The following is a 24,868-nucleotide window of genomic DNA, read 5'->3' on the forward strand; positions in this document are numbered from 1 at the left end:
GACAGTGCAGAGCCTGCTTGGGATTCTCTCTCTCCCTGTCTGTCTCTGCTCCTCCCCTGTTTGTGTTCCTCTCTCTAAATAAATAAATAACTTAAAAAAAAAAAAAAAAAAACAATTCGATTCCCTCGGTTATTAGCTGTGTGACTTCCGATAAGTTACTTAACCTCTCTGCCTCAGCTTCCTCATTTAGAAAATGGGGGCCATAATACTGTCTAATAATAGTATCTTTTAAAAAAAAATTTTTTTAATGTTTATTTAGTTTTGAGAGAGACAGAGACAGAGCGTGAGTGGGGAAGGGGCAGAGAGAGAGGGAGACACAGAATCGGAACCAGGCTCCAGGCTCTGCGTTGTCAGCACAGAGCCCGACACAGGGCTCAAACTCACGAACCGTGAGACCATGACCTGAGCTGAAGTCGGACGCCCAACCGACCGAGCCACCCAGGCGCCCCTAATAATAGTGCGTTTTTAATACTGTTGTTGGGAGGATTAAATAAGTACTGCAAGATGTTGTAATTAATTTAACAATCACTCAAGTGATAGCTATAATTATTACACAAAGCATCTAGAATAGTGCATGGTAGATCATTAGTAAGTTACATAGAACAGAACCAAAGAGCGACTCCTGTACAGGTGAGAAAGCTGGAGACCAGTAGGAACTAGAAGTTTTACAGATTAACCATAAGAAATAATTTACTTAATAAGTAGACCTACACCATGTTTTAGAGGGACTTTGAATATCAAGCAGGAAACGTTAAGACCTATTCTCACTGACAGCATGGTCCGTGTTTTCCAGAAAGCTGATTGAGGACTGTTAATCTGGCAGTGTTACACAGGCTGGACAGAATGGAAGAGAGATACTATACTGCAGAGTCTGGCCAGGAAACCTGGGTAATTGGACACAGAAACAAAGGCACATTTGAAATCAGCATACCCGTTTTTCTAGGGTTTAGGCAAGGTATTAAGAATCTCTACCTTCAGGGGCACCTGGGTGGCTCAGTCCGTTAAGTGTCCCAACTCTTGGTTCCGGCTCAGGTCACGATCTTGCAGCTTTGTGGGGTTCGAGCCCCCACGGTAGGCTCTGTGCTGACCCAGCAGAGCCTGCTTGGGCTTCTCTCTCTCTGCCACTCCCCCACTCCACTGTCTTTCTCTCGAAATAAAGAAATAAACTCTAAAAAAGAAAACAAAGGCTCTCTGCCTTTAACCCTGTCCTTTTCTCTAGGTCTGTCAATGGAGTGTACCGGATCGGACTGTATGCTCTTAAAGACATGCCAGCTGGTACCGAGCTCACCTACGATTACAACTTCCATTCCTTTAACGTTGAAAAGCAGGTGAGCATCACGAGTCCGTCAAGAGGGAGGTTGAGCGTCCTCACAGCGCCGTCCCCAGCACCGCCTTCTGTAGACGCATTGACGTACGGCCGCTGTGAAGTGAATCGGAGACGGTGGTTCTCACCCCGCTCGCCGACCCCCTTGCCAGCTCTCCCTGGTCTCGGAACTAGAAAGAGACTGCCCGGTCGTGTTTGGTCCTCGGTCAGTTCTTAACTTGCCTAGTGAAGAAGTTTTCCCAAATTTTAATCTTTCCTTTCCATGGAAACACATTAAGTTTCTCCTCAGTTATTTTCCTCTGTATGAAAATGTCCTGATTCACACTGTTGGGTGCCCAGGTGCTCGGGACTTCTGTTTGAACTTGTAAGTGAACTAGCAGCCGAGAGTTCTCTTCTCTTTCCTTTCAAAGCAACTGTGCAAGTGTGGCTTTGAGAAGTGTCGAGGGATCATCGGGGGCAAGAGTCAGCGCATGAACGGGCTCCCCAGCAGCAAAAGCAGCCAGCCTGTGGCCACTCACAAGAAGTCTGGACGGTCAAAGGAGAAGAGGAAGTCTAAGCACAAGCTGAAGAAAAGGGTGAGTCGTGATCTCCTGGCTCTTTCCCCGAACAACTGCTTAGAGGCGCTTACTGGCGGGAAGAGGGGACGGCAGAGGGGCAGCCTCTTACGGCGGCTCTAACGTTCTGCGAGGGGATTTCTCATCGGTCCTTCCCTTCCCGCATCTGATCCACTTTCAGAGAGGCCACCTCTCCGAAGAGCCCAGTGAAAACATCAACGCTCCCACAAGGTTGACCCCCCAGTTACAAATGAAGCCGATGTCTAATCGAGAAAGGTAAAAAGGAGCTTTTCTTACCTTTGTGTGATTTGCTTGTCGATTTAGAAAATTAAGAAACATCTGTGTGGTTGAATCATTTCTCTTGTGCACGAGGTCTCCAGCCGGGAGTCAGGATATATAAGTTGGGGGGGGGGGGGTGGAGATTGTCTCTGTTTTTCCTAATTTCTCACTGAAATTTAGCATTTCCGTCAAAAACGATGGTAGGCAGACAGTGCGTGTAGTAGCTGCAGCTTCCACGACTTAACGTTCGCATTTTCATCGCTTGTAACACAGTTGTCACGGACATGGCAAAGTGTCGTTTACGTGCTCTCTCCCTCGAGGTTGCTGTGCCGGTGAAACCTACCACTGGATCTTGTCATGTGGGGAAAAAGGAACGTTTATTTCTGTATCACAATTTCAGGGTTTTTTTAATATTCTGCAAACTGAATATTTGGTTTCCGTTTAATCCTGTGTGTTACAAAGTAAAAACTGCTTATTAATTTAAAATGTTTAAATACTTTAAAACTTTGTTCAGAGAAGGGTCACATGGGCTTCACCAGCCTGCCAGAGGAACCACGGCACAGAAAAGGTCAAGGTTCCCTGCTTTGTTGATACAGTAATAGAGCAGTGAAAAGGGTCTTTAGGGTCATTTACGCTCTTCCTGTATTCAGGGGAGGTTTGTCCGTGTCAGAAGGAAGCGAAGGAAATATGTATGTCCTGGGTTTCAAATTGTCCTGGGACGTATTCTGCGTCTCCTGTGACCATACGCTCCAGTATCTTAGAAAGTTCATCCTTGGGGCGCCTAGGTGGCGCAGTCGGTTAAGCGTCCGACTTCAGCCAGGTCACGATCTCGCGGTCCGTGAGTTCGAGCCCCGCGTCAGGCTCTGGGCTGATGGCTCGGAGCCTGGAGCCTGTTTCCGATTCTGTGTCTCCCTCTCTCTCTCTGCCCCTCCCCCGTTCATGCTCTGTCTCTCTCTGTCCCAAAAATAAAAATAAAAAACGTTGAAAAAAAAATTAAAAAAAAAAAAAAAAAAAAAGTTCATCCTTGTTTATAACTTTACTGTAATTTTAGCCCCTTTCATCCTGTATCACTTTAAAGTCATAGAAATGTTAAACCTCAGTAAAACAGAGATGATCCAGTCAGGTGGTTTTCTGCTTTGGCCGCATATTAGCCCAGGGAGCTTTTGAGATTCGTGCCACCCCGGCCACCGTCAGACCACTTAAACCGTAATTTTCAGACGTGGAACCCAGCATCTACTGATGCCTTCACAAATCTCTTCAGGATACACCTGACTCGTCTAAACTTCGAGGTCTACGTGGAGGCACTTCACCTAACACAGTCTGCCCGGTGTGTCTGTTGTAAATGCCTGCCTTTACCTCCCAGTCCAGTTCTCCCTGTAACAGCGGATCCTGAGCCCATGCTGCATTTTGGCGGCTTCATTTAGAATTTGTGCACGCGCTTTGTAAATCTCTGCCTTCCAGTCAGGCTGTCGCAATTGGTAGAAGTTTTGCAGCTCTTCAGTGGTATTTCGCGAGATACTTGTAAATAATACAGGGGAATGTTTTGGGACACCTGGGTGGTTCAGTCGGTTAAGCGTCCAACTCTTGATCTCCGCTCAGGTCTTGATCTCCGTGTCATGAGTTCAAGCCCCGTGTTGGGCACGCACTGGGCGTGAAGCCTACTTTAAAAATGTATATATTTTCTTATATGAATGTTTTATACGGGGGAAAAAAAAGCCAGGATGCAAAACTGAATTATGTGTCCCCATATATAATTATTTTTATAATAGCTGAATTAGCTGATAATTATTCATTTATATCATCTTAATAGTGGCTCATGTAGAGTAGACCTGTAATAAATGCTTATTAAATGAATAAAGGAACTTCCTTCCTTGCTTACAGGAATTTTGTGTTAAAGCATCATGTGTTCTTGGTCCGGAACTGGGAGAAGATCCGGCAGAAACAGGAGGAGGTAAAGCCCGCCAGCGAGGATGTTCACTCAGCATCGCTGTGTACACGCTGGAACAGTGTGTGCCGAGATGACGGGAACATCAAGTCCGGTAAGGCCTGTTCATCCCGTGCCACGGTCGCAAAGGGATCCCTGCAGCTCCTTTCCGGCGTTGTATTCAAAGATTCTTTTCAGTCTACGCCAAAAACGTTAAGACCCCAACATACAAGCATCGGTCCACAATCAATCGCCCGTCAATCGCAGACACGAGTCTGTGCCCTGGGGGATAGGAAGACTCCCCCTCACCAGCTTCCCAAACACTGCCCGCAGCCTGAGCGTTCCCAGACAAGTGACAGGCAGTGGGTCTTCTGTCTCCCTTCCTGCCCGGAGAATAACTTGCACACGGCACGTAGTGACGCCGAGCGCGGGAGACGGTGACAGCAGTGTGAACTCGGAGACTTTCCCCCACGTTCAGATGAGCGTTCTACACACAGACCTTGAGATTCCTTTATGCTTCTTGAGCGAATAACCTAACAGCACTCCTGAGTTCAGGTCTGTCGTCCAGAACAGACTGAAAACAGAGAAACTGGCCTCTCCAAGCACCCTTCCTAGGTAGAAATACTGTTCAAAAGCTCACGCTCCTCTTTGAGTCTTTCTTTCTGTCCCTCAAAAAGTAGACACATTGTGCATGGTGTGTGGGGGAACGAGACAGATGTAGAAATTTGCCTCCCATCCTGTCAGTAATTTGATGGGCATCAGTTCTCTGAACTTACGTCCCACTCAGGTCAGATCTTCTGATAATAGTAATTACTTCCTGAGTCTTTGTTACGGGTCAAGCCCTGAGCTAAACACACTAAGAGCGCTATCTCAGTCTGCACAGTTCTCTCACGAGGGAAGCCCTACCACTGTTCCCACGTTGCAGTCAAGAAGCCGAGACACAGAGTGCGAGTCACTCGCCCAAAATCACACAGCTAGGAGGTAGGGCAGCCAGCGTTCAAACACAGACCCATTTTGAAGCACAGAGTTTGCAGCTGCTGTTCTGTACAGCATTTGGCCACTGAGATCAGGCCCCTCTAACTCGTGTTTCCTGACATTCTTTAAGAAGGGGACAAAGAACTTCGTGATCACTAATCTATCTGACCACTTCAAGGACAATAGAGCAAACAGCAAGAATCTGTGGGGGAACTGATTTTCACTTGACCCTTGCAGATGTCTTCATGACCCAGTTCTCCGCCCTGCAGACAGCACGATCTGTTCGAACACGACGGCTGGCAGCAGCTGAGGAGAACATTGAGGTGGCGCGGGCAGCCCGCCTCGCCCAGATCTTCAAAGAGATCTGTGACGGCATCATCTCCTACAAAGGTGACCGCGTCCACCCCGAAGGCTTTCTCCTCCTCTTCCTGTACAAATCCTGTCTCTTACCCTCACCCGAGACACCCAAGATCAAGAACAATGGACGTTCAGGGCTAGGGGTTCAGGAGGTGACTTCACTCTTCCTGGTCAGAGTGTAGAATTCATAGGAGTGGCTTTCGTCTTTGGGGAGTGCTGACAGGGTCTCATTCCTTGATCGCCTCTGTCAGTCCTTGGTATTTATTGGAATTCTACCACAGCTAAGGACTACATTCAGGAATCACATGTCTTAGCTGTAGAACAGAAAGGGCCAGTCTCTGTCTTGGCTGTAATATTCCTGAATGACACAGTGGATTAGCAATTCAAGGAGAAGGGTGTTGTGAACGTACAACATCAGTGTTTCTTAACCTTGTTTTTTCAACTTTTTTTTTTTAAGTAATCTCTACTTGGGGCTTGAACTCACACCCCTGAGATCGAGACCCGCAGCTCCACCAACTGAGCCTGCCAGGTGCCCCCTTAAGCTTTTTTGATTGACCAAAAGACCTGTGAGAGTCTAATAAAAGCTGTGGACTCTTTCCCCAGAAAAATGTATAACCTTGCATGTATTTTGGAGAGTTCACAGGCCCTGGCCCCCACATTAAGGAAAAGGACATAAAGTTGCAAGAAAATTACTTTAAAAGCATTTTCAGGCAAACACTTTTACCACATCTTTCCTCTTTCAAGACCTCTTTTGAGTATGTGTTGGGGGTGACCGTGGGGAAGGAGAGTTAACTTGGGGAAGGTAGTTTGGTAACATTCGTGACTTTTTCTGACCAGGAAATTTGGAGATGTTTAGAATGAAAGATTTTAGGGACATCTGGGTGGCTGATTTGGTTAAGCGGCCAACTTGATTTTGGCTCGGGTCATGTTCTCACTGTCATTAGATCGAGCCCCTCATTGGGCTCTGTGCTAGATGTGGAGCCTGCTTGGGATTCATTCTCTCTCCCTCCCTCTCTCCCTCTCTCCCTCTCTCCCTCTCTCCCTCCCTCTCTCCCTCCCTCTCTCCCTCCCTCTCTCCCTCTCTCTCTCCCTCTCTCCCTCTCTCTCTCCCTCTCTCCCTCTCTCCCTCTCTCACTCCCTCTCTCCCTCTCCCCATCCTTCCCTGTCTCTCCCCTTCTCCCCCTCTCCCTCTCTCCTTCCCTCCCAACTCCCCCCCTGCCCTCCACTCTTGTGAGCAGTCTCCCTCAAAAAAATAAGTAAAAGGAGAGAGTTTGACAAATACTTGCAGCTTTTTGTTATCAGTTTGGGCCTATTTCTCCCTCTGTCTCGCTAGATTCTGAGGAACTTCGCTTTCCCTCTCTTTTCTCAGTCCATTCCTTAGCTCCATGTTTTAGTGGCTCTTTGCAGTTTTGTTAACCTAAGGATATAGAGAAGAAAGGGGGACCAATCTGTCCTAAGATTTAGTTTTGTGGCACCTCTTCTGTTTCCATCCCCAAGAAGTCACACCCCCGTTGCCAGCCAGCCCTGCCTGTTGGGACGTGAGTCTGCAGCCAGCGTGTCTGCATGTCCCCACCTTCTGGGCAGGAGACAACAGGCTTTTTCTCTTTAGTAGTTGCTAGAAAGAAAGGTGGTGAATGAAAGTCCCTCAAAAATTAAAGATGGAAATAGAAAAAGTAAATAGCTAGTAATACCATATGACCCAGTAATCACACTACTGGCATTTACTCCAAACGAAAATTCTAAGTAAAAAAGATAGGTGTGTCCCTGTGTTTTTTGTAGCATTATTTAGAAGGGCCAGGATGTGGGAGCAGCCCAAGCATCCATCCATGAATGAGTGGATAAGGATGATGTCGTAAATACACACGGTGGAATATCACTTGGCCATTAAAAAGAAGGAAATCTTGCTGTTTGTGACAACATAGATGGACTTAACAGGGCATTATGTTTAGTGACATAAGTCAGACAGAGATTTCACTTGTGTGTGGAATCTAAAAAGCAAAACGAGCAAATAAATAGATTCTTAAATACAGAGAACAAACTGGAGGTTGCTGGAGGGAGAGGGTGGGGGAGGATGGGTGAAATAGATAAAAGGGATTAAGATTTGCAGTTGTGAGATAAGTAAGTCCAGGGGCTAAAGACTGCGGCCCAGGGAGGGTCGCCCCCCAGGGAGGGTAGCCCGTGGTCCTGCAATGACGTGTGTGGCCACCTGTGAGCAACAGGTGGCGTGTGGCATCATCAGATCACATGTCGCAGGCCTGGAACCAAGACCTCATTCTGTGGTAAGGAGTCTTCAGTAACAAAGTCGAATTTTTAAAAAGAAAGTAGGTGAGGTAGGTAGCAGCCCCACAGGTTGAATTCTGTTTTCATGATCTGGAGAAACCGTGTTATAAGGAAAGTGATTCCAGGAAATATTTACACTACCAAATTATTCACTATCTGGAATTTATTTGAATCCACACCAACAGAGTAATATTAACAGTGGGCCATTGACGGGAACTAGAAAATATTTGGGGGTAAGACGTCCTTTGCGTTAGTAAAACGTGGCGAGCGGGGAGTTGCCCTGAGCAGCTGGCTCTGCTGTGATAATTTCCCATCTCTCACTCCTCATAGAAGGTTGTTCTCCTTATCCAGCTAACAGGTGTGGCATTTCAGGCACATCTCCCTCATCTTCACATCCCAGGTAATCCCGAGGGGATCTTCCCTGCCTCGGTGCCCCCATTCCCGAAATGTCCATGGCCACCCTCAAAACACACTTGGATTTTTTCCCCCTAACTTTTAATTTTGGGGATCCTACGTTTTTGGCCCGCAGTTAGTACTGGCCTCTCTTGCATCATGTAGCCCTGAAACCTTGCCTTCTCTGCAGATCCTTCCCGACAAGTCCTGGCCGCGCCCCTTCTGAGCCTCCCCCCGAAGAAAAAGTAAGTTCACAAATTGGGGAATCATCTGAGTTGTAGACGGGTGCCGGGCGCAGCGGACTGATGCCCTGGCTTTGTGCCCCAGGAACGCTGATTATTACGAGAAGATCTCCGACCCCCTGGACCTGGCCACCGTAGAGAGGCGCATCCTCACCGGCCACTACAAGACCGTGGAGGCTTTTGACGCCGACATGCTCAAGGTCTTTCGGAATGCTGAGGTATTTTCCCGGACTTCAGACGTGCATTCACAGTTTTGAAGAGAACTTTTCCAGAAGTTAAAGATTTTTACCCTCTCTTATCAAACTATATTTCTGGCTACAAATGCAACAATTTTTTTTTTTTTTTTTTTTTTTTGAGAGGGAGAGAGAGAGCGTGCACACTCCAGAGCAGGGGAGGGGCAGAGAGACAGAGAGAGAGAGAGAGAGAGAGAGAGAATCCCACGCAGGCCTGTCAGCACAGAGCCCAATTTGGGGCTGGATCCCACAACCCCGGGATCACGACCTGATCCAAAATCAAGAGTCGGATGCTCAACCGACTGAGCCACCCAGGTGCCCCGAAAGGCAACAGTTTTTATTGAATACCCTCTGGGAAAGGGTTACAGCGTACTCAATATTGTAGAGTCTTGTGTAATAACGACACTGATGTGACCAGAATGGCAGGTTAAATTATATTCCCAAAAAAGAAATTTTTGTAAAAGCCTAATTTAGTATTGAATGTTTGTATCACATAATACGTATTACCTTACCACACTTAGGTTGTCTGTAGTTTCTTTCCTCAAGACACTAAGTGTATGTGAAATACACAGGAATATGTACAGTATATCAAACTAAATCTTACGGATGGGGTTGAGGGGTGTTAGACCAATGGTTGTAGAATAGCCGATGCTCATTGAAGAGAAGGTGACCTCGACCTGATTTAAAGGAGAGGATGAAGTATTGTAGGGTACGTAGGGATGAGGAGGATTCTCGGTGATTTTAAAATACCTTGGGAAGGACCAGGAAGAACAAGGGGCTGCGAGGTAAGGGAAGAACCGAGGTAGAAGGCAGAAACGAGAGAAAGACGGGTAGGAGATAAGATAGCTCGGTCTGGAATTACAGCATGCTTTCTGCTGAAACCCATGCATATGCAGAGCTCACGGCTCCGTCCCCGGCACGTGCAGGTGCAGGACAGAGTACGGGCTCTGCCCGCTGCCCCCACGACGGCTGCCGTGTTTGCCCCCTGATGCGCAGTGAGGCCTGTGGCCGAGGCGGGTGGCGGCGGCAGCGTGAATGGGAAACCGTCTTGCAGATTCTGACTTGAATTCGTGTTAGTTGATATGTGATGGTATTGGAAATCTGTTAACCAGAGCGGGAGGATGAAACTCCTCCTGCCTCCTCAGGCTTGTCCGGAGGGAGCTCTTTGCCCACCACGGGGCTCCGCCTCCCGGCCCCGAGGAGAGGACTCGAAGCTGTGCCGACAGCCGGCCAGCCGCCCCGCCGCCCCCTCCAGGTACACGCTTGAGCCCTGCTGACAAGAGCACGCGCGTTTCTTTCCTCTGCTCCCTTCAGAAGTACTACGGGCGTAAATCCCCCATCGGGAGAGATGTCTGCCGCCTGCGGAAGACCTACTACAACGCCCGGCACGAGGCGTCGGCCCAGATCGACGAGATCGTGGGAGAGACGGCAAGCGAGGCAGACGGCAGCGAGGCCTCCGTCTCCGAGAAGGAGAACGTGCACGAGAAGGACGACGACGTCATCCGCTGTGTGTGCGGCCTGCACAAGGACGAAGGCCTCATGATCCAGTGTGACAAGTGCATGGTGAGCCTCGGGGGACACAGGCCGGGGCCTCGGCCCTCGCTGCTCCCAGATGACCTTTCTCCTGTCTTCTTCCTCTTTCCCGTTATCCTTCCCGCTTTCCCACCTCTCCCACCTCTCCATCCCCCTGCACGGTTCTTGGGGAGGCCGGACCCAGGGATTGTGTGGGAAGGAGCCGCGCAGAGCAGCACTGCCCTCTGTGGCCCTGACGCAGGCACAGCGAGGCTCCGCACTTGCCACCTTACCAGATGGGAAGGGGGCCACGAGTGACCCACAGGGTGGTCGGGAGCCCGGGATTAGGCCACAGCACGGAGAAACGCTGTGCGGGGCGCCTGGGGGGCTCGGTCCGTCAAACGCCTGACTCTTGACTTCGGCTCAGGTCATGATGTCACGGTCTGTGGGATCGAGCCCCGTGTCGGGCTCTGTGCTGACAGCATGGAGCCTGCTAGGGATTCTCTCTCTCTCTCTCTCTCTCTCTCTCTCTCTCTCTCCCCCCTCTGCCCTTCTCTCTCTCTCTTTCTCACTCTCTCAAAAATAAATAAAAACTTAAAAAAAAGAAAAAGAAACATTGTGTGACTAAGGCCTCCGCAGCAGCCGGGTCACGGCTGTGTGCTACCCAGTAAGTAGTTTGTTTCTATAACCCTACGTCCCTCTGTTCTCTGTCCAGCTCCACATTTTATTTGCCCGGGTGTGTGTGTGTCCTAAAGCGATCGGTACATGTATGTTCACACACATTCACATCCCTTAGTTCCCGTTTGACCTCACCCTGTCCCACTGTTTCGTTTCGTTATTCTTTGCCCCCGGCCCTTCTCGGTAAGCGGAAGGCCCCCTCCCAACCGCACTTTGTCCCCACAGGTGTGGCAGCACTGTGACTGTATGGGGGTGAACTCAGACGTGGAGCACTACCTCTGTGAGCAGTGTGACCCGAGGCCCGTGGACAGAGTAAGCTGCCCTCTGGTGACAGTCTGATCGACAAGCAGGAGCGTCTGCGCGCGGCCTCCTACCTGCCCTGCTCCTGATGCACTGACTTTCCTTTGATAAGTTACCCAACCTCTCTGGGCCTCAGTTTCTTACAGTTTACCCTGAGGGTAACAGTTCCGCCCTTCCCTTTCTCAAGTGTGTGGTCAAAGGGGAAATAAAACACTTAGAAACCTGCGGAAGGAATGGTGCTCTATAAACACTGTCTGCTCTCCATGAAAAAAGTACTTGTGAAGTCCGAGCTCAGTACTCTAAATACCACTTAGGTTAAGTAGTGTTTAAGTGAAAAGAGCATTGAGTCCGAGTCCACAGGGTTCGTCTCAGTCCACTTTCCGGGGGAGGCGGTGGGTTGAGTGACTCTCCCACGTTACCAGGTGGGTGTTTGTCTTGTTCTGCTCTGTGTGTGCATGTGGTCTCGGGCAGGGCTCCTCTGTAAAGGGAAGTGTTGTGGGCAGAACGTCTTCGCGGCAGTGTCGTCATTTAGAGCGGCATTTCCGTGCTGCGAGGGACGCACTGCAGAATGTCTGGCTTCCCCGGCACGTGGGTTCTAAATGCCAGCAGCTTCCCTGCATCGCTGTGACACTGCGAGTGTCCCCCTCACGCGCTGTCCCGCTCCCGTGGGGCCCAGGGCAGCCGCACAAGCTGTGCTCCGTGCGGTCAGTCGGGAACGCACGGCCTTCGCTTTCCCGGTCCAGTAGGGTTAGAATGGAGACCAGTAGGCGGGACGTGGCGGTCACGGCCCTGACCCGTTGGCTTTTCGTCCTTACCAGGAGGTACCCATGACCCCTCGGCCCCACTACGCCCAGCCCGGCTGTGTCTACTTCATCTGTTTGCTCCGAGATGACCTGTTGCTTCGTCAAGGTGCGTACACGCGAGCTGGCCCCACCTTTCCTCGCAGCAGGACTGTCTGCCGTCCACACAGCACTGTCACCACACAGCCTTGCGTGGCCACAGAATACAGCTGACCCTGGAACACAGCAGGTTTAGGGGCACCAGCCTCCCCCCGCCCCATGCAGTCAAAAATCCACGTATGACCTTTTGTTTGCTTTTTTTTAAGTTACTTTATTTATTTTGAGAGAGAGCGCAAGCTGGGGAGGGGCAGAGTGGGGAGGGGGGGTGGGGAGAGAATCTCAAGCAGGCTCCACACCCAGCACAGAGCCCGACTCAGGGCTCAAACCCGTGAACGATGAGACTGTGACCTGAGCCAAAATCAAGAGTCGGACACTTCATTGACTGAGCCACCCAGGCGCCCCTAAAAAAGCCACATGTAACTTTTGACTCCCCAAGAACTCTACTAATCGCTTTTTGTTGACCAGAGCCTTCCTTACTGATAACATAGCCCACTAACCTATATTTTGTATGTTACATGTATTTATATACTTCGTGCTTACAATAAAGCTAGAGGAAAACAATGTTAAGAAAATCGTAAGGAAGGTTTTTACAGTACATCTACAGTCCTGGACCATATTTATCCAAAAAAAAAAAAAAAAAAATCTGCATTAAGTCAGCCCTGTGCCGTTCAAACCATGTTGTTTCAAGGGTCAACAGTATAGGTTTTATTTCCTTTAGTCCTTCAGCTTTATACATTTCCCCTCCACAAAATAAAGTGAATCTGGAGAGACAAGGCTGTCACAAAGCTAGTTTCAGGACTTGGGAAAAACACAACAGGATCCAAGAGCTGGGCACGCTCCCTCGTGGTGTCCTCACGGTCTAGCATGGACGGTCTTCACCGCGAGCCTGCGGCCGTGCTCTCTGTACCCGTTGATTAGATTTTACGTTCTCCTGGGTGGACCTGGGTGGGACCAGTGGACGCCTGGCAGAGCTCATGCTGGCCTCGTCTAACTAACCTCTCCTGTGCCTTCCAGGCGACTGTGTGTATTTGATGCGGGACAGCCGGCGCACCCCTGACGGCCACCCGGTCCGCCAGTCCTACCGACTGTTGTCACACATTAATCGAGACAAACTTGACATCTTTCGCATTGAGAAGCTTTGGAAGAATGAAAAGTAGGTGTTGAGGTCTTCACTGTCTCCTTCCAGCAAAGAGCTGAATACTGGCCAGGGTCTTGCCAGTTGACTGACCCTGACCCTCTCTCTGCCCTAGAGAGGAGCGGTTCGCCTTTGGTCACCACTATTTCCGCCCCCACGAGACCCACCACTCCCCCTCTCGCCGCTTCTATCACAACGAGCTGTTTCGGGTGCCGCTGTACGAGATCATTCCCTTGGAGGCCGTGGTGGGGACCTGCTGTGTACTGGACCTTTACACGTATTGCAAAGGTGAGTGACCCGAGCTGCCGAAGAAATGACCTTCTGTCCCCTGTTCCTCGATGTGCAGCTGCCACTCCATTCTTCTTGTCTCCGTGTGATGAAAAGAGTCCTCAGGCTAGCTGTGAAGCTTGAGAGAGCTGAACGTTACATCGTTTCTTTCTTTTACCTAGTGCTTGGTATTCAGTGGCTCTTAATTCCTAGCCACCCCCCCCCCCCCGCCTTTTACTTATTTAGTTAACATTTCTTCCTTAATATCGCGTGCTCAGCATCCCATTAGTACTGTCGGAAGGTACGTTCTTTCACCCGCCCACTCCAGAGTCCCCAAGGCCATCAGCAACTCTGGACATTCAACCAACCAACCAGAACAGTGCAACGGTTTTATGAGCTCCATGGCCAACAGTGTAGGCTGTGGAGTCAGTCCATTTTCAAATCCCAGCCCCACCGCTCGTTACTTGTGCGTCCTCGGGCAGTCACTTAGTCTCCCGGAAGTAGGGGCTAGCCCCTGTCACAGCATTCTGTGAAGATGAAGCGAAATGACACTCTACGAGCACTTGGGCCAGTTGGGCTCCCGGTGTGAGCTCCCACGTGCTCACCTATCTCTTCCAGGCGCTCGGCTGCCTCACCTTCTTGGTATCACAGCAGCGTTGGCTGCTTGGGGCCCATGGTTCTGGGGACTGTGTCCCCCGGTTGTGAAGTGTTTATTTCCAGGGGCACCCAGCGGGCTCAGTTGGGGTCATGAGTTTAAGCCCCGCATGGGGCATAGAGAGGACTTAACGTAAATAAATATTTACTAAATAAAATGTTTGTTTCCAGATGTGCTCCCTTCCTTTACACCTTTATACCTGCCCTTCTTCTCTGCTAACGTCCCCACACTCTGCTCTGTCTTCTCTGTCATGCCGGTGGCTGTGCTCCCACATTCCTGCAGCACCTGAATAAGCTGCCCGTCTGGTACCTTCCCGCCCTGTCACACACCCACGCACGCACCCATCTGGGGACTCTCCTTCCTTCTGCAGTCATCAGAGGCCTCTCAGAATTGCCATAGCGTCCCCTCTTCACGGTCCCGCTGCCCTCCCAGTGGTGTGGTGTCATCTCTGGGCAGCTCGGGGAGAAGGGAGGGAGACGGGAGGGTTCTTTAGCAGTATTTGAACTCCTAGGGAGACCCAAAGGGGTGAAGGAGCAGGACGTGTACATCTGTGACTATCGGCTCGACAAGTCCGCACACCTGTTTTACAAGATCCACCGGAACCGCTATCCCGTCTGCACCAAGCCCTATGCCTTTGACCACTTCCCCAAGAAGCTCACTCCCAAGAGAGATTTCTCGGTGAGTCTCCGTCCTTCCACCTGTCCGTGTCCAGGCCGCGCAGCTCACGCGTGCCGCTCCGTAGGGTGGGGAGCCTGCTTCCTCATCTTGTTCCTCTGTCCCGGACTGCGGGAACCGGGCAGTTGGGATTTCTAGACAGCATAAATACATTTCTACGTTTCTTCTGCATTTCCTGCCGTGGGCTGTTTCTCGGGAGTTGTCGTCTTCCGTGTCACAGTCGGGTTTCCCTCTTTTTTCTTTCTCACCTCTTTACAGTCTTAGCCCTTGAGCCCCCATCGTAGTTTTTTGTTGTGTTTTTCACATCCATAATTTTAAGAAGTGGAATTAGCAAACCCAGAGAAAACGTCAGTGAAAACAATTCAGTGGTTTTTCCTTGTATCTTTGCATTGAAAATGTAAGACACCATCATTATATAAAATGTGAAAACTACAGAAGCATTAAGAAAAAGTTGTACATTATCCCACTGCCCAGAAAATAATGGAGTTATTAACATTTTCATTTTCTGCCTTTCTCCTGTGTTTTTTCTTTCACTGTCGTGAACATACTCCTCCATACGGTTATTTTGTGCCATTCATCTTCCCACAGAGGCTTTGGTTGTCCCCCCGTCTACCTACTAAAATGAGACCCAGGACTAAGCTGCTCATCCTTGACCCTGCTTTCTGTGGGCTTGTCCAAAACCGTGGCCATCCTCCTAGAATGGTTAGAAACCGTCTAGCCAGAAAGCAAGCATTCATGCCCCTGCTTTTCCTATTCTTGTTTTTGGATACCTCTGAACAGTATTTTATATTCTGCCCGCCTCTCATCTAGACTTCTTTGGTCTTGCTTGCTCGGGCAACAGCTCACAGGTTAGCTTTGAAGCCCCAACTTTCACTACTTAAACATCAGGATGGGGCAGACAGGACCGGGAGTCCGTCCCTCGTACTGTCGTCGCGGGCTCACGAGACCCCAAAACCACTGTAGCCTACAGACCGATGGAAGTACTGAACTTCAGACCTTACGACCCAGCCGCCCAGCCCTCACCCAGTGAGGGCCTCAGCCCTGTGTTTTCTTCCTGTTTCCTTAGCTGCCCCCCTCCCGCTCCTTGTCCTGAGTTGGCCCCGGGCCGCCTGGTCCAGCTTCGCCAGCCTCTGCCGTAGACTTACCACTTCCCTTTCTTTGCAGCCGCATTACGTCCCAGACAACTACAAGAGGAACGGAGGGCGGTGAGTCCCATGGGGACGTGAGGGGCCTGTAGGAGGCGGCCCACGGCTTGGGCAAGGGGACCGCCATCCACCCGCTCAGCCATACCTGAGGATAGGGACCCTCTGACAGGGTGACCCAGGGGAGGGCCTAGCTGACAGGAGGCACGGTCTCGTCACGGAGCTGGAGGCAGGGCAGGGAGGGAGGCTCACAAGGAACAGGAATAGAGAAGGAGAAGATTTGGGACAGAACTCTAGACAGATTCAGAAAAGTCCCTTTTCAAGGTTTCTGCGAGCTTTTCTCATTACCCGAGGTGTTCGGTTCCTGGGACCTCAGTCAAGGGCGTGCTGTCAAGCCTCTGCAAGTGCAGGGTTTTGCCGAGCACTGTGCGCATGTGGCTCTGATTTGTCCTGGTTTTGTGCACGAGATGCTTGTTCTGGGAGAAGGGGCACCAGAGGCCTTCCTTCAGTTTCCTTTTCTGTTGAATGGGGGCCTGCCGCCCGCTGTACCGACGTCATGGCTTCCCCTGAGGGGGACGTCCTAGACCGCACATGGGGGGGTGGGGTACAGGAAAGGAAATGCTCCGTATGAAGTCTTACTGGAGTCAGACTGTGGGCCTCACGGCGCTGGGCCAAACCTCGCTATGCTCACGACGCAGTCAGAACTAGCTAAGCAGTGTTACCAGCTCTGGTACAGTTTGTGGATTCCTTGGATTTCCTGAAAGAAGGAAATTGTATTTTATAATTAGAAAACAGATTTCAGAGAAAGGTGGTGATTTGTGCAAATAATAATAAAGTCACAGCCAGCGCCAAGACTCCAAGAGCTAGACTCAGGGTCTGAAGCCACCTGAGGTGCCTCCCCACCGCCCCACCCCCGCCTCCCCTCTGCTCCCCTTCCCTCCCCAGTGCCCTCCTCAGCCTTAGTCTAAATTCCCACCTCTGCCTCACAGGTCCTCCTGGAAGTCTGAGCGCCCAAAGCCGCCCCTGAAAGACCTGGGCCAGGAGGACGATGCTCTGCCCTTGATTGAAGAGGTCCTGGCCAGCCAGGAGCAAGCCGCTGAGGAGATGCCCGGCCTGGAGGAGCCGGAGCGGGAGGGGGCCGCCGCAGAAGCGAGCGAAGGCGAGAAGAAGGCGGAGGAGAGCAGTCCGGAGCCGGCGCCTGCCTGTACCCCTGAGGAGCGACGGCACAGCCAGCGGGAACGACTCAACCAGATCTTGCTCAATCTCCTGGACAAAATCCCCGGAAAAAATGGTAAGAAGACTCAGGCTCATGTCTCGGGTTTAAGAGAAAGGGGAAATGAGTGCGGAAAGAATGGAAAAGAACAGCTTACGATTACTTGCCCGGAATGGAAAGTATCCTGTGAAAACCTCGCGGTTCTTTTGCGGGCCCGCATCCTGTTGCATGTCGGGAATGGATCTGCGGGTGCGGAGACGGTCCCCCGGAGAACTTCCCTCCCAAGCAAGGCCCGACGCGTTCACAGGCTGGAAAAGGAGTCCCCGGGCTCCAGTGCCCTCCCTCCAGCTCAGATGTGGAGGGAGGAGTGGGGGGCGGGGATTCGATGAGCCTCCTTGGTTCTGTTTTCAGCCATCGACGTGACCTACCTGCTGGAGGAAGGATCCGGCAGGAAGCTCCGAAGACGCACTTTGTTCATCCCAGAGAGCAGCTTCCGGAAGTGAGCCTCAGAGGAGGAGGTCAGGCATCCGCCGTCGGTGGAGCTAACAGTCCTGCCTCTTGTTCCGAGTGTAGACAGGGGTGGGGAGGGGCCGTGTCATTGGCATCAGGTACTTAATAAACCTTGGAGCTAGTGGAGGGGGAGAGGAAGGCGCCTGTATAAACACTCCCGTTTAACTTGTTTTCCTCTCCATTGCTTCGCCCTGAGGGTTCGAGATGGGAGGAGGACAGCGCACACTGGGGGCGGCCGTGGGGGTGGCCAGAGTCTTGGTACTTTTATAGCACTCGCCTCTCCCTCCAGCTTGGGTCTCTCTGTGTCACCCTCTGACCCCACAGGCACTGCTGCGAAGCTGCTTCCTTGTCCCCACGTGTGACTCCCCGTCGGCGGGAGGGGGTCCCTACCCGCCCCGGGCGTCCGTTCTCTGTGGGCTCCAGGAGCTACCCTAGAGACCTACAACAGAAACAGCTGCTGGGGCCTCTTTCCAGATGGATCCTTGACTGGGAAAGTTTCCTCGTCCAATCAGGTCCAAGTAAAACGTGAATTGACAGGTCAAAGCACTTGTATCTGCGGCCCTTTTCCCTCCCTCTCCCCCCCAGAATGTAACCACGGACTAGGGAAGGCCCCCATGGGGTCAGCAGGGCACAGAACTCATTGTAATGATTTTTGTTTTAACTTCATACCCTGCCCAACCTATCTTTTTCTAACGAGAAGGCCAGGCCCCCCGCCAGCGCCGCACCTGTGCCGTTCACGCGCTGTGGCTCTCGGGCGTCTGCTGTGCCGCGAGCGGACATTCGTCTCAGAATAGCCTCGTCGTAAAACCTCCGTACACGTGGACCCTAAACCGCCCCCCCAAAGTCACTACACAGACTGTTGAGCAGTGTTCGCCTAGCAGAGTATTTGTTGTGAGTGTACATTATCGATTGAAAACACTACTCCTGTTTTCCTCATTGTACAGTTTTCAGTGTCCACCTCTTAGAGACCGTGCTTGCCCACCCGCCGGCCTGGGTCCTCCGCCCTCCTGATGACCGCACAGGGGGGAGGGCACGGGCGTCTGCTTCCTTCCCAATCTCTTGGCCAGAACTTCCCAGACAATACTGTCTCTTTAAAAATGAAATTTAAAAAGCTTTGCTTTGTTATCTTCTCAGACATACATATGCATATACGTTTTAGATGTTCTTATAAGAGAAAAGATGGTTTTTAAATGTGCCAAGTTGTGTGTGTATATATATATGTATGTATGTATGTATATATATATATATATCTGCCGCGTGACTAGGAAGCAATACAGTAGTAACCCCATCCCATTACTTTTCTCCAGTCCCGGACCAACGCTGTCCTAGCTGCACATCTCCCCCGATGACGACGCTCTGACTTGTTTAGGTAGAAACATGGACACCTTCCATTCCATTCAATCTTTTTTTCTTTTTCTCCTTTCTGTGTCAATCTTGAGGAAAAAAAAAAAAACAAAAACAGAAAAAAAAAAAACAAAACAAAAGAGACAGGGGAAGCCAAAGATCCCCTTGAGCAGAGAAAAAGCAGAATAAATATTTTATTAAAGAAAACAGAGAATTAAGAAACTAGTTTGGAGTATTTTCTTACCGTAGAGAGGCGCTGTACGTTACGACAAGACCTGGGTGCGAGGTACTCACGTGTGGAGCTGGGAACGCCGCATGTCCAAGGCCCGGCTCAGTGGCTTCCTTTGGTTTTCGTTGCAGGGAGCTGGGTGGGAGGGAGGTGGGAAATAGGGGCACTTTGGGGTGGGGGGGTCTCCTTTTAGTCAAAAGCAGGAAAATGACAAGAAAGAGATTAAAATTCAATATTTCCTTGACTAGTGTTAAACACTAAAATTTTAAAAAAGACGAAAAAAGAAAAAAACTTTGTAAAATGTGAGAACAGAAGCAAAAGACACTACGCTCTGTCATTTTATCTTTCTTTTGTTGAAAGACTAAAAACTGAAATGTTTTTTAGACAATCAAATGTTAGGTAAGTGCAAAAACTTGTTTTTTCTTACTGGTGTAGAAATTAATGCCTTTTTTTATTTTTCGGTTATTTTATAATAATGAAATAAAAAGAACCCCCTAGCTGCCAGGCGGGTTTTGGTGTTTGAAACGCGGGGCAACGCACTACATCGCTGCGAATAGATCCAGAGTTAGTCTGCATGTCTGTAGGCCGTGTGATTGCGGAAAATATAAATGCTGCTAATATATTTCCTTTTTACAAAAGCATATCTAAATAGATGATTGTTTTGATGTTAATCTTTGTAAATTATGTATTACCAATTTTAACATTGGATGTAATTGCAGAAAAAGCTTGCATCTCAATCCTTGAAAGTCTAGTATTAAATGGAAAAAACTTTTCCTAACAACAGAGTGGTGAGCGTGCCATTCTTTCCCTCTTCCCTATCCTCATCTATCTTCCAGGATCTTCTCCTGCCCGTTTCCAAAGAGGTCTTTTTCACACCGCAGCACCAGCATCCTAGGCCCCCTAGGAGCGCACTCACCGGTGCCAACTCCTAGGTGAAGCCGTTTCCTCAACATTGGGATCTTTTCGGTCTGAGCCCAGCCCAACCAATCAACAGAACGATCGTTTCCCCTTCTGTCCTTGCACACATGCACGCGCACACACATGGCCTCGTTTGATACCGCCTCCAAGGCTGGCGACAGTAACTTCAGGCCACCGTGCTAGACCGTGTCATCAGAAGCAGTCGACGTGTACACATTTATTAATCTTCACAATGGCCCTTTCAGGTCGGTACCAAAACCCAACGTCCCACATGAGGGACTTAAAGCAACAGGTTAGCGATAGTAACTTGCCCAGGGCCATCCAGCTAGTTAGACCAATGACCCTCGTGACAGCTCTGTAGTTCCTACTCCCATTTCGTAGACATGAAAACGGAGTCTCAGCAGCTTGCCAGAGATCACCTGGTACCTAGTGTTGGGCTCGGAATTCCAAAATCTTCATGTTTATCTCCAAATAGAAAGGTGTCCAATAGCCGAGTGTGACCCTACTAATGAGGAGGATAAATCCACTCCGGCCAACGACGGAAACACCTGACAAAATGTCATCCCAGACCTAGGTCACCACTGAGGCTCGAAGTCCAGAAGCATCAAGACCTTTGGCTGCATTCCCAGGATGCAAGGGTAGTTCAATATTTGCAAATCGATCAACGTGATACAGTACGTCCACAAGAGAACGTATAAGAACCACGTGATAATTTCCATAGACGCAGAAAAAGCATTTGACAAAGTACCATTTAATCCATTCATGATTAAAAACCCTTAACAAAGTAGGTTTAAAGGCAACATACCTCAACCTAATAAAGGCTGTATGTGAAAAACGCATAGTAGACATCCTACTCGTGGTGAAAAAGTGAGAGCCTTTCCTCTAAAGATCAGGAACAGGATAAGGATGTGCACTCTTTACCACTTTTATTCAACATAGTACTGGAAGTCCTAGCCACAGCAATCAGACAAGAAAAAGCAATCAAGGCATCCAGGTTGATGAGAAAACAGGAACACACACTATTTGCAGATGACATTATACTATTACATAGAACACCTGAGAGACCACCAAAAAACCACTAGAACCGATAAATGATTTTGGTAAGGTTACAGGATACAAAATCAATGTGCAGAAATACATTGCATTTCTACACACTAATAATAAGGCAGCAGAAAGATTAATAACCCCCCCCCCCAAAAAAAATCCCATCTACAATTGCACCAAAAACAAAAACAAAACCTAGGAATAAACAGAAGGAGGTGAAAGGCCTGTACTCTGAAAACTACAGAACACTGATGAAAGGAATTGCAGAGGACATGAACAAATGGAAAGATTCCACGCTCATGGACAGGAAGAATAAATATTGTTGAAATGTCTGGACTACTCAAAGCAATCCATGGATTTAATGCAATCCCTACCGAAATACCACCAGCATTTTGCACAAAACTAAAATAATCCCAAAATTTGTATGGAACCACAAAAGACTCTGAATGGCCAAAGTAACCTTGAAAAAGAAAAGCAAAACTGGAGGTACCCCAATTTTAGATTTCAAGATGTGCTACAAAGCTATAGGAAAACAATGTGCCCAAAGCAGACACAGATCAGCGGAACAGAGAGCACAGAAATAAACCTACCATCATATGATCAATTTAATCTTCGACAAAGGAGGCAAGAATATACAATGGGGGGGGAAAGACAGGCTTGGGGCACCTGGGTGGCTCAGTCGTTTAAGCGTCCAACTTTGATTTCCACTCAGGTCATGATCTGTGAGTTTGAACCCCGCATCAGGTTCTGTTCTAACAGCGCAGATCATGCTTGGGATTTTTCTCTCTCTCTCTGCCTCTTCCTTGCTCATGCTCTCTCCCTCTCATTCTCTTTGTCTTTCTCTCAAAGTTAAAAAAAATTAGAGCCCCTTTAACAAAGACGTTGGGAAAGCTGGATAGCCACATGCAAAAAATGAAAACGACCACTTTCTTACAGCATATACAAAAATAAACTCAAAATGGATTAAGGACCTAAATGTGACACCTGAAACCATAAAAATCCTAGAAGAGAGTACAGGCAGTCATTTCTCTGACACTGGCCATAGGAAGGTCTCCTGAGGCAAGGGAGACAAAAGCAAAAGTAAACTATTAAGACTACATCAAAATAAAAAACCTTCTGCATATCAAAGGAAACAACAAAACTGGGGCTCCTGGCTGGCCCAGTTGGGAGAGCATGTGACTCTTGATCTCGGGGGTTCTGAGTCCCACATAGGGTGTAGAGATTACTTAAAATCTTTAGGGACGCCTGGGTGGCTCAGTCGGTTGAGCGTCGCACTTCAGCCTCCCCCCCCCCCCCATGATCTCACGGTTTATAGGTTCGAGCACCATGTCTAGCTTTGCGCTGACAGTGTGGAGCCTGCTTTGGATCTTCTGTCCCCCTCTCTGCCCCTCCCTGACTTGCGCACGCACTTTCTTTCTTTCTCTCTCTTTCTCTCAAAAATAAACATTAAAAATAAATGATTAAAAAAATAAAACTAAGACATTCTCCTGAATGGGAGAAGATACTTGCAAATGATATATCCAATAAAGGGTTAGTATGCAAAATATATAATGAACTTCTACAACTCAACATAAAAAAAAATCAAAAATAGGCGTAAGGCATGAATAGACATTTCTCCGAAGAAGACATCCAGATGCCCAACAGACACATGAAAAGACGCTCAACATCACTCATCAGGGAAATGCAAATCAAAACCCCAATGAGGTATCACCTCACACCTGTCAGAGTGGTTAAAATAAAAGACACAAGAAACCGCCATGGAGAAAAAGGAACCCTCGTGTACTGTTGGTGGTAATACAAACTGGTGCAGCCACTGTGGAAGATGGTGGGCACCTGGATGGCTCAGTTGGTTAAGTATCTGACTTCAGCTCAGGCCATAATCTCATGGTTTGTGAGTCTGAGCCCCAAGTCGGGCTCTACACTGTGTTAACGTCACAGAGCCTGCTTCAGAGTCTGGGTCTCCCTCTGCCCCTCCCCCGCTCACTCTCCCAAATATAAATGAATAGACATTAAAAAAAAAAAAAAAATAGAATTACCATATGACCCAGTAATTCCTGTACTGGGTATTTACCCAAAGAATACAAACACACTTATTCGAAACGATACATGCACCCCTATGGTTTGGGGGGGCTTAAGATTTTTTTAGGTAATCTCTATATCCAACGTGGGGCTCAAACCCAGAGCTTCGAGATCAAGAGTCACATGCTCCACTGACCCAGCGGGCCAGGGCCCCCCACCCCTATGTTTATTGCAGCATTATTTACAGTAGCCATATTATGGAAGCAGCCCAAGTGTCCCTTGAGAGATGAATGGATAAAGAAGAAGTCGTATACACATACATTGGAACATTACTCAGCCACAAAAAAGAATGAAGTCTTGTCATCTACAACAACATGGATGGGTCTAGAGGGTATTATGCTAATCGAAATAAGCCAGAGAAAGGTAAATGCCGTATGGTTTCACTCATATGTGGAATTTAAAAAACAAAGGAAAAGAAAAAAAAAGACAAACCTGAAAACAGACTCTTAATTAGAGAGAACACACTGGTGGCCACCAGAAGGGAGGTGGGTGGGGGATGGGTAAATGGGTGACAGGGATTCAGAGTCCACTTAACATGATGAGCCCCGAGTAATGCACAGAATTACTGAATCACTATATTGTACATCTAAAACTAATATAGCAAAGTATGTTACCTGTGTTGGAATTATGACTTTCAACTCATTACTTTTTAAAAAAAGAGATGATTGCGAAGAGCTCGGCGTCTGTCAGCTCCCAGGAGGACGAGAGTCTGTCCTGTTGTCAGGCAACAGGATGCAGTCTCATCACGATGCAAAGGCAGCACGTTGGCAGTTTTTCTTAAACTTTGTACCCTTCATTACTTTTTAGCCTTTGGTACCTACTACAGCTGTTCTAGGTAATATGGAATAGTGCAGGGGGCGCCTGGGTGGCTCAGTCGGTTAAGCGTCCGACTTCAGCTCAGGTCACGATCTCACGGACCGTGACTTCGAGCCCCACGTCGGGCTCTGGGCTGATGGCTCAGAGCCTGGAGCCTGCTTCCGGTTCTGTGTCTCCCTCTCTCTCTGCCCCTCCCCCGTTCATGCTCTGTCGCTCTCTGTCTCAAAAATAAATAAACGTTAAAAAAAAAAAAATTTTTTTTTTAAATGGAATAGTGCAAAGCTAACTCCGTATCAACATTTGGTCTGTTTCATGATGTCCTTCAAGGAGGTCTGTTACTCTTACTGCCTACACAAGCCTGAGACCCATTAGGCTGTGACCACAAATATCACCATATCTCAGCAATATCGTTTGAGGACACTTCCCAGTTGTTAGAGTTACGCACTGTAACACCTAGCACATGGGGACAGGAGTCAGAAGGACAGGGCAGGTGGGGTCCTGGAACATGACAGCTCCGTGGCATACCCAGGAACGGTGTTTCACTGGGCAGACCTCCCTGTGGGAAACACTGGTCACAAAGCCAAAGTCACAGTAGTCTTCCACAAGTACTGCTTAAGTTCAAACGCCAGAGGAGGAGAAAGCAGTTGGAGAGCCTCCGTGAAGGAGCGCTGCCCTAAGGCTGCAGCTGGCAGGTCCCAGCGGCTCTCAGAATCCGGTGTGAGTGAACGCCACGCTAGAGCACACCTGAAATGCAAACTTAGGCCTGAAATTGGGAGGGCAGCGACACTGGGAGGGCAGCCAGACACAAAACGAAATCAGAGCAAGATTAGTGACACAAGCCGGCCAGGAACGGGGAGCAGGAACGGGAGCAGGAAGTCAGGAACGGGAGCA

The 24,868-nt window shown here is 49.1% G+C and overlaps 2 protein-coding genes across 7 annotated transcripts in view; one reads left to right on the forward strand and one right to left on the reverse strand.

The window, feature by feature from the left end:
- The window catches only part of ASH1L (ASH1 like histone lysine methyltransferase), a 192,900-nt gene extending 173,869 nt beyond the window's left edge, over positions 1-19,031 (forward strand). For 5 of the 6 annotated variants that reach the window (XM_049634839.1, XM_049634836.1, XM_049634841.1 and 2 more), the window contains 16 exons: positions 1,220-1,328; positions 1,735-1,899; positions 2,060-2,154; positions 4,039-4,196; positions 5,294-5,446; positions 8,277-8,331; positions 8,414-8,546; positions 9,876-10,124; positions 10,977-11,063; positions 11,870-11,960; positions 12,965-13,103; positions 13,201-13,373; positions 14,519-14,685; positions 15,847-15,887; positions 16,814-17,115; positions 17,449-19,031. In XM_049634839.1, coding sequence (XP_049490796.1) covers positions 1,220-1,328; positions 1,735-1,899; positions 2,060-2,154; positions 4,039-4,196; positions 5,294-5,446; positions 8,277-8,331; positions 8,414-8,546; positions 9,876-10,124; positions 10,977-11,063; positions 11,870-11,960; positions 12,965-13,103; positions 13,201-13,373; positions 14,519-14,685; positions 15,847-15,887; positions 16,814-17,115; positions 17,449-17,540 — 2,209 coding nt within the window. In that variant the 3' untranslated portion in view covers positions 17,541-19,031. The remainder of the gene's footprint in view (positions 1-1,219; positions 1,329-1,734; positions 1,900-2,059; positions 2,155-4,038; positions 4,197-5,293; positions 5,447-8,276; positions 8,332-8,413; positions 8,547-9,875; positions 10,125-10,976; positions 11,064-11,869; positions 11,961-12,964; positions 13,104-13,200; positions 13,374-14,518; positions 14,686-15,846; positions 15,888-16,813; positions 17,116-17,448) is intronic. The other variant, XM_049634838.1, reaches the window with a different exon arrangement.
- DAP3 (death associated protein 3) overlaps positions 1-24,868 on the reverse strand; it is a 320,245-nt gene that overhangs the window by 206,367 nt on the left and 89,010 nt on the right. The window lies entirely within an intron of this gene.

Source organism: Panthera uncia, chromosome F1 (genome assembly GCF_023721935.1).
Source record: "Panthera uncia isolate 11264 chromosome F1, Puncia_PCG_1.0, whole genome shotgun sequence".
Lineage (NCBI taxonomy): Eukaryota > Metazoa > Chordata > Mammalia > Carnivora > Felidae > Panthera > Panthera uncia.